The sequence below is a fragment of the Cynoglossus semilaevis genome, chromosome 13 (genome assembly GCF_000523025.1).
Source record: "Cynoglossus semilaevis isolate Cse_v1.0 chromosome 13, Cse_v1.0, whole genome shotgun sequence".
Taxonomy (NCBI): domain Eukaryota; kingdom Metazoa; phylum Chordata; class Actinopteri; order Pleuronectiformes; family Cynoglossidae; genus Cynoglossus; species Cynoglossus semilaevis.
This window is the reverse complement of record NC_024319.1, coordinates 15,168,294-15,183,688: the sequence shown is the minus strand read 5'-3', so window position 1 is coordinate 15,183,688 and position 15,395 is coordinate 15,168,294. Positions and strand designations below refer to the sequence as shown.

Sequence of the window (15,395 nt, the reverse complement as noted above, 5' to 3'; positions counted from 1 at the left end):
AATGTTTAAAACTGTCCTTCTATTCCTCCTCATCCATCAACAGCATTCCCTGCAGCTGAAGTAGGAAGTGTGTGCACTGCCTGCCAAAACAACTCACTCCTGCAGGGCAACGAGCAGCGAAGAAGATGAACAAAACCAGATTGAGAAGAACAAGCCAAGAGAAGTGAGACCCAATGTGTTTATGAAATGAATTTGAATCTATATTTAACATATATGTATATATATATTAACATGGCATTCCTTTTGGTACCTGTAATAGCACTGCAATATAAACTGTATAAAGTTGTTGTTTCAGCTGCACATTCTCCTTCTCTACAACCTTCTCAACATGGCCTCTCTGTTTAAAACAGCTCCTCTTTGAGTGCCTTTTTATCCTGGGTTTGATACCCAGAGGAACCACACGCTTGGCGCCTGCTGGGGGCAGCCTGTTAACAGCATATCTGCTGCTAACACAACAATTACCCAAATATGGGATCAATATAGTATTTTTTTTTTTAATTGTCTAAACCTTTCCATCCTCAGAGTCAGCTGAGCCTCCTATTTATTAGTCAGCATCGCTGTTGTCTCAGTAGTAAACCACACATCTTAGCAGGTGTCACAACCGTCTGTCTCTTTTCTAAGTAAGACACACAGAAACAAGCGAGAATATCCCCAGACACTCAGGGTAAATTATTTGATAGTAACATTATAAATTCCCTGATCTACCTTAAAAAGATTTGTGTTACTGCATAGCAACAGTTAGCCTCTGAATTTCATTTGTTAATCTTTAATTTCTGAGCTTATGTGTGTCCTCACTGCAGAGGGGAGAAAAAGAGGAACCTAAAACCAGTACTTCCCCATGTTCATGATTATATAGTTCTTGTACTTTATGTTTAGAAAAGTCAGAGGTTCCATCTACACCGGGCAAATCCTCATTTACGCTGACCATTTAGCTTTCATGATGTCTTTACATATGACCAGTCACTAATGCAGGCATCAAATTCTTCAGTTTTTTAAATATTTTTATCTATGGCTGTACTTTAAGGCTGTATTTCTACAGGAAAGGAAACATACCGCCACAGTTCCAATCAGAACACAATGAGATGCTGCTCACATCCACTAACATCCCTTATGGCGTCAATGCATTTTGCTGTTTTTTTCCTCACACAATCTAATATTTTTGTATCATTGGAATACCAGATATTGCATGAAATATTTACACACTGGATTCAAAGAATGGCTTCAAATGTACCGGTCCAAAACATCTGTATGCCAACAGTAAGAGTTCTTTATTTTTTGTGAAGCCACTGTTTATACAATCCCATAAATAAACTTCCTCACAGGCCTGATACTGGAACTGTGATAAAAGGGTAAACCTGCTGCATATTTAATGATGTTTCCTCTCTCTGTGTTTGCCTCCAGATGAAGCAGCATTGCTGGCTCTCAGTAGATTTAGCATCCAGAAAGTGTGACTCAGGATTTACTTCAGTTACTGCCTCAAAAAGAACTTTAAAGCCTTGTCACCCTGACTGACTTCCTTATTGGAGGATTAAGCCTTTAGCTGGAGGCATCGGCTTTTCTACCATCACAGAGGAGCACTAACAGAGCACGGGGGGTGGGGGTCGGGGGGTGGCTTCAATGCAAAAGCAACACATGATATAACAAAATCGTTAGAATAATAAAAAATACTTGAAGTTCATACCAGTACCACCGTGAATATCCGGTAAGTAAAAATGACTTAAAAAAACTAAACTAAAATGGAGCAACTGGCATTGTTCTCCTCTTCACTGACTCACAAAGACGCAGCTGCCAATGAGATGTCTGATATGCAAATGCAGATTATGCGAAGCTCTCAGAGTAGCGGGATTGAATTTTATCTTTTATTTGATGTGAAGGTTAGACTGATCCATTTTTCCTCCACCAACAACTGCCTGCTGCTTATCTGCCACCTCAAATAATGTGTTTTCTTTTTCAAAGGATGAGAGCAATGGCATCAGCACTTCAAAAGAGTTCAACGCTGGTATGGGAAATGGACAGAGATAAAGGATTCAAACATGAAGAAGGTAAGTTTGGAGAAAGAAGTACACAGGAAAAACTAACTGTAATGACCAGATAGTATTATTGTCCAATCATCACAGTAACTGTCATCATTTGAGTTGTATCTGACTGCAACATTGACCATTTAAAGGCCCATACTGATAAGAGCTTCAGTTGCCCTGAGAAAAAAAAACTCCCACAGCTTCCAGACAACAGACAGTGTTTAAACTGAACTTAACTGAACACTGAAGTTCATTCTGTTTATGCTCTGATGGGGAAAATGTGGAAAAGTCCAAGTGGGAAGTTGTAGGAAATTAAAAAAAAGTTTTCTATTCAATTCCTAGACTTCCTGGAAGAGGCAACTATTCAGGGTCACATGGTCATTTTAAGATATATAAAACTTAATTTTGTGACATCATATAAGATATAGAATTATTTGATGTTATAACAAGGACTGGAGCTACAAATTTGACGATCAGTTTGTCTGTATCTGACAAGCATGTTTTCTTGTGTGCAGGCACAGAGGCATTCAAAGTAAGCGCGTCACATTATGGCGGATAAGAAGTCTACTGTGGATTCTGTACAGGGGACCAAGGTGAAGATAAAGGCAAGTACAACTGGTGGTCACACTTTTTACATCCTTTTTTGGTCTGAGAAAGTAAAACTAAGTACACGTCATCACACCTGCTCCACATGGTTGTTTGGGAAGTGAAAGTAATCGTGACAGGAATAGAAAAACAAATCTAAACAGCAGGTGAGTTGACGGGTAAGAGGAAGTACAACTATCATATGATCTACATCCTCATATCTGTGTACTGTAGAACTATATCAACCAAGGCTTTAGGTAAACTATGACAGAATATTCAGGTTTTTCACTTTTCAGTCAAAGCCAAAGACCAATCAAATCAGCCATTAAACCAAGGTAGCTTGTTGCTAACAAAACAACATAATGTCACTGTTTTCTTTTATCCAATATCAGCGGTGTAGGTATTGGGGGAATGTTAAATATGTAACAACTGCAAAAAAAAAGTGAATTCTATATATTTCTGTAATTTGACTACAGTATTTAAATCTCCACACTACGTAAACCCCTACAACAGGAGTCACTAACTATATTATACTGTACTATACTATATAAAATACAACAGTTCCTCACATACAAACCGTCAATGTTCCACATTCTAAAAGACAATATATTCAGTCTTTACTCGTGAGCCTCGAAAGGAAAGAGTTGGCGTCTGCCTCCCTCACAGGCTGAGCTTTTACTGCTGCTGGGAGCTTATCGAGACATGCAGGTGGCTGCTTCCCTCTCTACTCATGTGCACGCCTCAGCACACACACACTCTTACACACTCTGCTAAGGCTAAGCAGAAACAGGAACTAGGATTGAGGTCTGACTGTTGTAATTCTTCTCTAATAGCATTTTGAGATTTTCAGAAATTTCCCTGACCTTTAGGCAAATTAGGTTTCAATGTAAAAATATTTTTTATACAACATAATCCAGATCAGGGTTTTTTTTCTTGGTATCAGGGGACATTTAGAACATAAAGACAATGGTGAAGTGTGACATCTCATTCTCTATTGTCAGCTTGTTACCTTACACTGTATTCATCCATTTATCTATCAGTAGGCCATTAGATTTCCAACCACACTGCCTCCATAACGAATCAAATGAAAAATAAATGAGGACATGACCTCTTTCAGAATAACCCCTTATATAAGAAAGCAAACCAAAAAAATGGAAGTAGGCCGGATGAAACTATTCTCAATATTTGCTTCTAAATAATGCCTGTTTATACATTTTTGAAGGATCGCTTTCTAGATGTGTCATATTTAAATAGTTTTCCCACATAGCATCAGTTCCTATAGTACAAAACGAATAACAAATGACAGAAATCTTAAGCAACCCATTCCAGAATAGGGTTTCTTAAGCAGTAACTGATAAGAAAGAAAAACAAATTTACCTTCTGTAAATCAAATTAGAAAATGTGTTTTCCTTTGCAGTGAGTCTGACTAATGTGCCAGTCATATTCCAGTAAAGATAACATTCTAATAAAGGCTAAAGAGTTCTGAAAGCATTTCCCACACTAAGGTCTGTGCACTGACCTGTCGGGCCAACCTGCGGGCTTCCCAGTAAGGCTTAGACTCATCAATGGCCTTCCCAATCTTCTTCACCAGTTCATCCAGCTTCACTGTGGCCTCCACCAGGACGGAGCGGAACTTCTGCCTCGCTTCCTGTTCAAACGACAAAAAAATAGTTTAATATAAGGTTAAATTCCTATAAAAGTCAAAAATCATTACCCTTGATTATGCAAAGGAAAGGCCATTGACCTTGTATAATAATACATGTCAAACATAATTATTTTTAATAATAATAATAATAAGCATAATCATTATCATTATTATTAATAATAATAATAAGAAAAAGAAGAATGACAATAATAATATAAAGAATTAGCAAGTGAAACATTCATAGCTAAACATTAACATTAGCCTAAGGCAAAACACTGCCTAGAAATAATTGTTATTCATTTAATGGCTACAGTTACAGATAGTTATAGATAATATCCTTATATATAGATAATATATCCATAAAAATAAAAAGTCCCCGAAATGCCTTAAAATGCAAGACTAGGTCCTAAAACATGCTGCCAAGTGATTATTTTGTGTTTTAAACTCCAAAAAGTATTTTTTATGAATATTTAAAAAATCACCCAAAACATGCCTTACTATAGCCTTACCATCGTGAAAATATCCATAAAAATAAAAAGTCCCCGAAATGCCTTAAAATGCAAGACTAGGTCCTAAAACATGCTGCCATGTGATTATTTTGTGTTTTAAACTCCAAAAAGTATTTTTTATGAATATTTAAAAAATCACCCAAAACATGCCTTACTATAGCCTTACCATCGTGAAAATATCCATAAAAATAAAAAGTCCCCGAAATGCCTTAAAATGCAAGACTAGGTCCTAAAACATGCTGCCATGTGATTATTTTGTGTTTTAAACTCCAAAAAGTATTTTTTATGAATATTTAAAAAATCACCCAAAACATGCCTTACTATAGCCTTACCATCGTGAAAATATCCATAAAAATAAAAAGTCCCCGAAATGCCTTAAAATGCAAGACTAGGTCCTAAAACATGCTGCCATGTGATTATTTTGTGTTTTAAACTCCAAAAAGTATTTTTTATGAATATTTAAAAAATCACCCAAAACATGCCTTACTATAGCCTTACCATCGTGAAAATATCCATAAAAATAAAAAGTCCCCGAAATGCCTTAAAATGCAAGACTAGGTCCTAAAACATGCTGCCATGTGATTATTTTGTGTTTTAAACTCCAAAAAGTATTTTTTATGAATATTTAAAAAATCACCCAAAACATGCCTTACTATAGCCTTACCATCGTGAAAATATCCATAAAAATAAAAAGTCCCCGAAATGCCTTAAAATGCAAGACTAGGTCCTAAAACATGCTGCCATGTGATTATTTTGTGTTTTAAACTCCAAAAAGTATTTTTTATGAATATTTAAAAAATCACCCAAAACATGCCTTACTATAGCCTTACCATCGTGAAAATATCCATAAAAATAAAAAGTCCCCGAAATGCCTTAAAATGCAAGACTAGGTCCTAAAACATGCTGCCATGTGATTATTTTGTGTTTTAAACTCCAAAAAGTATTTTTTATGAATATTTAAAAAATCACCCAAAACATGCCTTACTATAGCCTTACCATCGTGAAAATATCCATAAAAATAAAAAGTCCCCGAAATGCCTTAAAATGCAAGACTAGGTCCTAAAACATGCTGCCAAGTGATTATTTTGTGTTTTAAACTCCAAAAAGTATTTTTTATGAATATTTAAAAAATCACCCAAAACATGCCTTACTATAGCCTTACCATCGTGAAAATATCCATAAAAATAAAAAGTCCCCGAAATGCCTTAAAATGCAAGACTAGGTCCTAAAACATGCTGCCAAGTGATTATTTTGTGTTTTAAACTCCAAAAAGTATTTTTTATGAATATTTAAAAAATCACCCAAAACATGCCTTACTATAGCCTTACCATCGTGAAAATATCCATAAAAATAAAAAGTCCCCGAAATGCCTTAAAATGCAAGACTAGGTCCTAAAACATGCTGCCAAGTGATTATTTTGTGTTTTAAACTCCAAAAAGTATTTTTTATGAATATTTAAAAAATCACCCAAAACATGCCTTACTATAGCCTTACCATCGTGAAAATATCCATAAAAATAAAAAGTCCCCGAAATGCCTTAAAATGCAAGACTAGGTCCTAAAACATGCTGCCATGTGATTATTTTGTGTTTTAAACTCCAAAAAGTATTTTTTATGAATATTTAAAAAATCACCCAAAACATGCCTTACTATAGCCTTACCATCGTGAAAATATCCATAAAAATAAAAAGTCCCCGAAATGCCTTAAAATGCAAGACTAGGTCCTAAAACATGCTGCCATGTGATTATTTTGTGTTTTAAACTCCAAAAAGTATTTTTTATGAATATTTAAAAAATCACCCAAAACATGCCTTACTATAGCCTTACCATCGTGAAAATATCCATAAAAATAAAAAGTCCCCGAAATGCCTTAAAATGCAAGACTAGGTCCTAAAACATGCTGCCATGTGATTATTTTGTGTTTTAAACTCCAAAAAGTATTTTTTATGAATATTTAAAAAATCACCCAAAACATGCCTTACTATAGCCTTACCATCGTGAAAATATCCATAAAAATAAAAAGTCCCCGAAATGCCTTAAAATGCAAGACTAGGTCCTAAAACATGCTGCCATGTGATTATTTTGTGTTTTAAACTCCAAAAAGTATTTTTTATGAATATTTAAAAAATCACCCAAAACATGCCTTACTATAGCCTTACCATCGTGAAAATATCCATAAAAATAAAAAGTCCCCGAAATGCCTTAAAATGCAAGACTAGGTCCTAAAACATGCTGCCATGTGATTATTTTGTGTTTTAAACTCCAAAAAGTATTTTTTATGAATATTTAAAAAATCACCCAAAACATGCCTTACTATAGCCTTACCATCGTGAAAATATCCATAAAAATAAAAAGTCCCCGAAATGCCTTAAAATGCAAGACTAGGTCCTAAAACATGCTGCCATGTGATTATTTTGTGTTTTAAACTCCAAAAAGTATTTTTTATGAATATTTAAAAAATCACCCAAAACATGCCTTACTATAGCCTTACCATCGTGAAAATATCCATAAAAATAAAAAGTCCCCGAAATGCCTTAAAATGCAAGACTAGGTCCTAAAACATGCTGCCAAGTGATTATTTTGTGTTTTAAACTCCAAAAAGTATTTTTTATGAATATTTAAAAAATCACCCAAAACATGCCTTACTATAGCCTTACCATCGTGAAAATATCCATAAAAATAAAAAGTCCCCGAAATGCCTTAAAATGCAAGACTAGGTCCTAAAACATGCTGCCAAGTGATTATTTTGTGTTTTAAACTCCAAAAAGTATTTTTTATGAATATTTAAAAAATCACCCAAAACATGCCTTACTATAGCCTTACCATCGTGAAAATATCCATAAAAATAAAAAGTCCCCGAAATGCCTTAAAATGCAAGATTAGGTCCTAAAACATGCTGCCAAGTGATTATTTTGTGTTTTAAACTCCAAAAAGTATTTTTTATGAATATTTAAAAAATCACCCAAAACATGCCTTACTATAGCCTTACCATCGTGAAAATATCCATAAAAATAAAAAGTCCCCGAAATGCCTTAAAATGCAAGACTAGGTCCTAAAACATGCTGCCATGTGATTATTTTGTGTTTTAAACTCCAAAAAGTATTTTTTATGAATATTTAAAAAATCACCCAAAACATGCCTTACTATAGCCTTACCATCGTGAAAATATCCATAAAAATAAAAAGTCCCCGAAATGCCTTAAAATGCAAGACTAGGTCCTAAAACATGCTGCCATGTGATTATTTTGTGTTTTAAACTCCAAAAAGTATTTTTTATGAATATTTAAAAAATCACCCAAAACATGCCTTACTATAGCCTTACCATCGTGAAAATATCCATAAAAATAAAAAGTCCCCGAAATGCCTTAAAATGCAAGACTAGGTCCTAAAACATGCTGCCATGTGATTATTTTGTGTTTTAAACTCCAAAAAGTATTTTTTATGAATATTTAAAAAATCACCCAAAACATGCCTTACTATAGCCTTACCATCGTGAAAATATCCATAAAAATAAAAAGTCCCCGAAATGCCTTAAAATGCAAGACTAGGTCCTAAAACATGCTGCCATGTGATTATTTTGTGTTTTAAACTCCAAAAAGTATTTTTTATGAATATTTAAAAAATCACCCAAAACATGCCTTACTATAGCCTTACCATCGTGAAAATATCCATAAAAATAAAAAGTCCCCGAAATGCCTTAAAATGCAAGACTAGGTCCTAAAACATGCTGCCATGTGATTATTTTGTGTTTTAAACTCCAAAAAGTATTTTTTATGAATATTTAAAAAATCACCCAAAACATGCCTTACTATAGCCTTACCATCGTGAAAATATCCATAAAAATAAAAAGTCCCCGAAATGCCTTAAAATGCAAGACTAGGTCCTAAAACATGCTGCCATGTGATTATTTTGTGTTTTAAACTCCAAAAAGTATTTTTTATGAATATTTAAAAAATCACCCAAAACATGCCTTACTATAGCCTTACCATCGTGAAAATATCCATAAAAATAAAAAGTCCCCGAAATGCCTTAAAATGCAAGACTAGGTCCTAAAACATGCTGCCAAGTGATTATTTTGTGTTTTAAACTCCAAAAAGTATTTTTTATGAATATTTAAAAAATCACCCAAAACATGCCTTACTATAGCCTTACCATCGTGAAAATATCCATAAAAATAAAAAGTCCCCGAAATGCCTTAAAATGCAAGACTAGGTCCTAAAACATGCTGCCATGTGATTATTTTGTGTTTTAAACTCCAAAAAGTATTTTTTATGAATATTTAAAAAATCACCCAAAACATGCCTTACTATAGCCTTACCATCGTGAAAATATCCATAAAAATAAAAAGTCCCCGAAATGCCTTAAAATGCAAGATTAGGTCCTAAAACATGCTGCCAAGTGATTATTTTGTGTTTTAAACTCCAAAAAGTATTTTTTATGAATATTTAAAAAATCACCCAAAACATGCCTTACTATAGCCTTACCATCGTGAAAATATCCATAAAAATAAAAAGTCCCCGAAATGCCTTAAAATGCAAGACTAGGTCCTAAAACATGCTGCCAAGTGATTATTTTGTGTTTTAAACTCCAAAAAGTATTTTTTATGAATATTTAAAAAATCACCCAAAACATGCCTTACTATAGCCTTACCATCGTGAAAATATCCATAAAAATAAAAAGTCCCCGAAATGCCTTAAAATGCAAGATTAGGTCCTAAAACATGCTGCCAAGTGATTATTTTGTGTTTTAAACTCCAAAAAGTATTTTTTATGAATATTTAAAAAATCACCCAAAACATGCCTTACTATAGCCTTACCATCGTGAAAATATCCATAAAAATAAAAAGTCCCCGAAATGCCTTAAAATGCAAGATTAGGTCCTAAAACATGCTGCCAAGTGATTATTTTGTGTTTTAAACTCCAAAAAGTATTTTTTATGAATATTTAAAAAATCACCCAAAACATGCCTTACTATAGCCTTACCATCGTGAAAATATCCATAAAAATAAAAAGTCCCCGAAATGCCTTAAAATGCAAGATTAGGTCCTAAAACATGCTGCCAAGTGATTATTTTGTGTTTTAAACTCCAAAAAGTATTTTTTATGAATATTTAAAAAATCACCCAAAACATGCCTTACTATAGCCTTACCATCGTGAAAATATCCATAAAAATAAAAAGTCCCCGAAATGCCTTAAAATGCAAGACTAGGTCCTAAAACATGCTGCCAAGTGATTATTTTGTGTTTTAAACTCCAAAAAGTATTTTTTATGAATATTTAAAAAATCACCCAAAACATGCCTTACTATAGCCTTACCATCGTGAAAATATCCATAAAAATAAAAAGTCCCCGAAATGCCTTAAAATGCAAGACTAGGTCCTAAAACATGCTGCCAAGTGATTATTTTGTGTTTTAAACTCCAAAAAGTATTTTTTATGAATATTTAAAAAATCACCCAAAACATGCCTTACTATAGCCTTACCATCGTGAAAATATCCATAAAAATAAAAAGTCCCCGAAATGCCTTAAAATGCAAGATTAGGTCCTAAAACATGCTGCCAAGTGATTATTTTGTGTTTTAAACTCCAAAAAGTATTTTTTATGAATATTTAAAAAATCACCCAAAACATGCCTTACTATAGCCTTACCATCGTGAAAATATCCATAAAAATAAAAAGTCCCCGAAATGCCTTAAAATGCAAGACTAGGTCCTAAAAGATGCTGCCAAGTGATTATTTTGTGTTTTAAACTCCAAAAAGTATTTTTTATGAATATTTAAAAAATCACCCAAAACATGCCTTACTATAGCCTTACCATCGTGAAAATATCCATAAAAATAAAAAGTCCCCGAAATGCCTTAAAATGCAAGACTAGGTCCTAAAAGATGCTGCCAAGTGATTATTTTGTGTTTTAAACTCCAAAAAGTATTTTTTATGAATATTTAAAAAATCACCCAAAACATGCCTTACTATAGCCTTACCATCGTGAAAATATCCATAAAAATAAAAAGTCCCCGAAATGCCTTAAAATGCAAGACTAGGTCCTAAAAGATGCTGCCAAGTGATTATTTTGTGTTTTAAACTCCAAAAAGTATTTTTTATGAATATTTAAAAAACCACCCAAAACATGCCTTACTAATATCTAATATCTAAAACTTTGTCCAAGAAAGAGCTAAAATTAAGCCATCTAGTCATTGATAATTGATAATCAATGACTTTTTCACCAATAGTCTAATGTAAAAAAAACATTAGCCCTTTCTTTTAGGTCTGTGCTCCATCCCAACAGTTGTTTGGTAAAAGCTCAGTCCGACTGGGAGCAGATCAGGCATCCATTACAAAGAAACCACTTCAGAGCACAGAGCTAAAATAAATCAAAGGGCTGAAAAGAGAAACAGATTGATTTATTTCAGGACAATCTGATTGTCTACATGAAGACAAGCTGATAACAGCTTTAGACACACTGGAGAAAACATCAACAGCCCACAGTAAACAACTATGTTTACTTGACTTAAGCTACTTCTGTTTTTGCTTACATGAAGCAAAGAAATCCTGAGACGACTCAAAAATCTACAGCTCAACAATCAGTGTTAGCCCTTCTGCATACAAACAGGCTTAGGGATTAGATCACACAGGTTATAGTTGTTTTTTCGTTGTTCAATCCTGAAAGTTTGAGCAATATAGGATCGATCCATCCCTAGTCCGGTCACAGGAAAGTAGTGGACAAACAAGTGTACCGCGTTATAAGAGCAGGAAACCAATAATGGACAATCAGCTATAAATGGGCAGGGTAGCCCATTTTGTTTGGTCCTACGTTACAAATCTATAATCATATAGATATATAAAGTGTCATGTATAACTTTTATATGACACTTTGGCACAGTTTTCATTCTTTTACTGAGAAATGACCTTGATCCAACTTCTGCTTGTGGAGCTGTGGAAATGAAACTTCTTTTATTGCTGCCTTTGCAGTACGATAGAGCTGGGATGAGCTGCAGCAGCTACCGTAAAATCCCAGCACACATTAAAACAAAAATAATGTCTCTATACATAACTGAGTTTTTAATGGAGGCAGGTCTGCATAATCGACTAGAAACTTTAACTACAAACAGTTAAACTAGTTTAATATTAACACGTACGTCTTGATTAGCAGCTTCATAAAAAAAGTGTTTTTTTCTATATCTGTATCTCAGCTTTTTATTATTTAAATTTTTTAGTTAAAGAAAAAATCTAACTCTGAAAACCCATAACGGCCCATGTAATTGACCCAAGCTCATAACAAAGGCATGAATAGAACAGGGGAAAAACAGGATTGGAGAACTTTTCATATTTGTTGACTGTTTCTACCATTTCAATTCAGTTATACAAGTGACACTCAGGCCAAGCATGTCGGGCTAACTTTCTCTGACTCATTAAACAAAGACAAAAGAAAGCCAGTGCTCCTTTAAAACATACTGGTATTTGCTGTTTGGATCCCTGTGGAATGCTGTTGAGTATGCACTTTATCTTTATCTAATAGCCTTATTATTCGCTCTGAGGATAACAGTTTATTCACATTAAATCAACGAAGAGAGATTTGGCAGATGCCCTGCAGAAAAAGAAGAAACTATATCTGAAATAATTGGAATTATTCTGCTGGTCTGTAAATTACATTAGGTTACATAATAATTGACATGATTATCTGGATAAGACTCGATGTATTGCCAAACTATCCTGCACCCAGACCCTAACCATAGCTAATTAGGGATAACCAGTAACAAACAAGCAACGTCTGTGGATCCTAACAGTGGATTCCATAAAGGGGACATTGTACATCTACAATTTATTTTCTATATTGTGGTGTAAATATTTGTAGGATTTAATTTAATAAATAAACGTGACTCAGCAGAAAAGTCACAATGCTAGCAGGCTAAGCTAGCTAGCATAGCTGTAAACTCGCTATACAATAATGTTTCCACAACTGTTGCATCAAGCTCTAAACAAATCCTGCTTCAGTGTGTATCACAGGCAGCAGCTTACTGCTCAGACAACACCCAACTCAAGAGACCGCAACATAAGGCTAAACACCAGGAAAACTGAACTTTATCATTTTTATTTTGGTCCAAACCTAAAGAAGTTTGGATAAATTGTGGACACACTCTGAAAGTAGTGGCGATAACTTGATACTTTAATTAGTTTAAAGTAATGGCTTGTTTACTTCTTTCTCTTCTGAAGAAGTCATTGACCAAAGCAATGAATGTTTTACAGCATAATCTTCTCTGGCTATGTATTGGATTAAAGGCCTGATTTAATCTAATCTGCTCTAAATCAATGTCTTGAAGGTTAATTCGTAAATGAGAAAACCTTTAACTTGTGACGCACTTTTCTGCTGTGTGCACAAAGAAATGTGTTTACTGCTGGTATTTCTAACCAGCTTTGGTCACGAATGATCTAAAGACATAAACAGGGTAAGCATCCTTTCAAAAAGCACAATTTGTTTTTTTCACTTCAGTAAGTGTCACTTCTGCACCTTTACAAAAACGGATTATTTCCAGGAGAGGAAAAAGACTATCGAGATGTTAAATCTGCACCTGTGGTAAAATCCACAACTGTAGAGTAATATATGGATTTTTGACTTTCGTAATGAGTTTATACATACTGTATATATACACGTGTGTGTGTGTGTGTGTGTGTGTGTGTATACATGTGTATATGGATGATGAGATCTAGTTGGAAAGGATTCAAAAACAACAAAACATTTTTTGTTTTTTTTTTGTAAATTACATTTAGTTTAAAACACTGGTGATTTGTTTATTTAACTATTGTGATAAATATTTGAATTATTCTTTGAAAACGTATACATACTTCCTGGAGCAGCACAATTTGATCTAAAGTGCTACCAAACACAATTCAAATCAAAGCAAGTGTCTGTACAGCTCTATAAAGTTCACTGGATTTTGCTCTGTCTGAATTTACTCCGAAGGATAAATTGCTGAACTTGAGGATGAAAAATTTTGAATGCAAAGCCAGATGTCAGCATTTTAATGGTCCAGTCCTGCTTTAATTCCTAGTCCTGCACTGAACGTGTAAATGTGGTTGTAAAGACTTACTGTCAAACATTACGAGGCTGAAAGCTTATAAAAACTAAAAGTGGCTGAGTCATGAGCATCAGTCCTCCTGTCTTGTCATCTCCTCCTGCTTCTCAATGTCTCCCTATGACGATAATAATAATAATGATGATGATGATGTTATCGATGATGATGCAGACTGCAGTGCAGCATCTCTGTCCTCCTGTAGGACATGGTCATCGTCACCACACAAGACAAACGCCAGCCTGTGAAAATGTTTTTTATCTGAAGGCAATCTCTTGAAAATATCCCATGACTGTTCACACTATTATAACATCTAGTGGCTGCTGCTTTGTTCTTTACTGCTCTCAAGCATTTATTGGTCATGGTCCTAAAGTGAAGACTTCTTTAACAGCCCTGAAAAACACTTGGTCATCAGTCTGTGCATTCACAGAGTGGATAAATCTGTCAAGGTTCTGATTCTACTCTACACATGACTCTGACAGTGGAGGGAAAATGCAAACGTGGCAGAAGCAGCAAAGACTTGTCAATACAATAGCAAAGGAGTTGATGAGTAGACCTTCACTTTAAAAGCAACATTTAACGACAGGATTAAAATGAAGAGCTTTTATTATTTATTTATTGCAAAATATTACCTACATAAAACATTAATCTAAACATAATAAAACCATATAAACTTAAAGGGTTGGAATGACGGCACTTAATAACTGAATAGTTGAAGAATCACCAACCACACCTGACCAAAGCAGATAATGTCAAAACTCACTGACAATGACGTACAGTGAACTCCTGACCTCTCAGCTGGATGACCAAATCCTAAGAGATCCTAAAACTGCAGAACAACACAGAATCTTGTACTTTCATCTCTATAAAGCTTCAGGATGCTGTTGACCTACATTAAAATAAGCTTTTCACTTTTACAAGGTTCTGGATTGCATATAGAGATGAGTAGTGCTAACTGTCCAGCACTGACAGCTGACAAAGACCATGACAGGGCAAAGGTCAGCCTGTAGTTTAACAGAGAAAAACTCCTGAGTCTGCACAGCTTTACTACAAGATAACACTTGTCGTAAAAGACAAAACAGTGTAAGTTTGATACTGGAGGTTACTAGCACATTCCCGAGGAAATGCGTTGAGAAAGAAAAACCTTGAATACATCACATCCCCACGGAAAATAAAACAGATAAACAAACGGCAAGGCTCGGAAATTCTCAAGAGTCTGACTGACCTCGAGCTCTGTCTCACACCGGTTGATGTCATCAGTGGACTGATTGAGTTTCTCCAGCTCCCCCTTTGGGAGAAGAGAGAATTGATAAGGATCAGGGACAGAAGTAATGGCACATACATCAGGAAATTTGTAGAGAAGGTGAATATGAACAATAAATAAATTCCAGCAAGTCCAGTCAGAACCTTTTGTATTGCATTGAAATTTTGTAGAAAACATAGTTACACGTGGAGAAATAATATTAGAATGTTTTGCACAAACATTTAACAAAAATATTTGTTTACACGATCCAGACTATTCTTCATCGTGTTGTTTTCTGCTATTGACTGAAGAAGCCCGGGTTGTTGCGCAAG

General features: G+C 34.5%; 1 protein-coding gene across 1 annotated transcript in view; it reads right to left on the bottom strand.

Annotated features, from left to right (window-relative positions):
- The window catches only part of sh3bp5b (SH3-domain binding protein 5b (BTK-associated)), a 23,508-nt gene that overhangs the window by 7,226 nt on the left and 887 nt on the right, over positions 1–15,395 (bottom strand). The window contains exons 2-3 of the mRNA XM_008323825.3: positions 15,046–15,108; positions 4,123–4,251 (exon numbers count right to left, since the gene is read on the bottom strand). Coding sequence (XP_008322047.1) covers positions 4,123–4,251; positions 15,046–15,108 — 192 coding nt within the window. The remainder of the gene's footprint in view (positions 1–4,122; positions 4,252–15,045; positions 15,109–15,395) is intronic.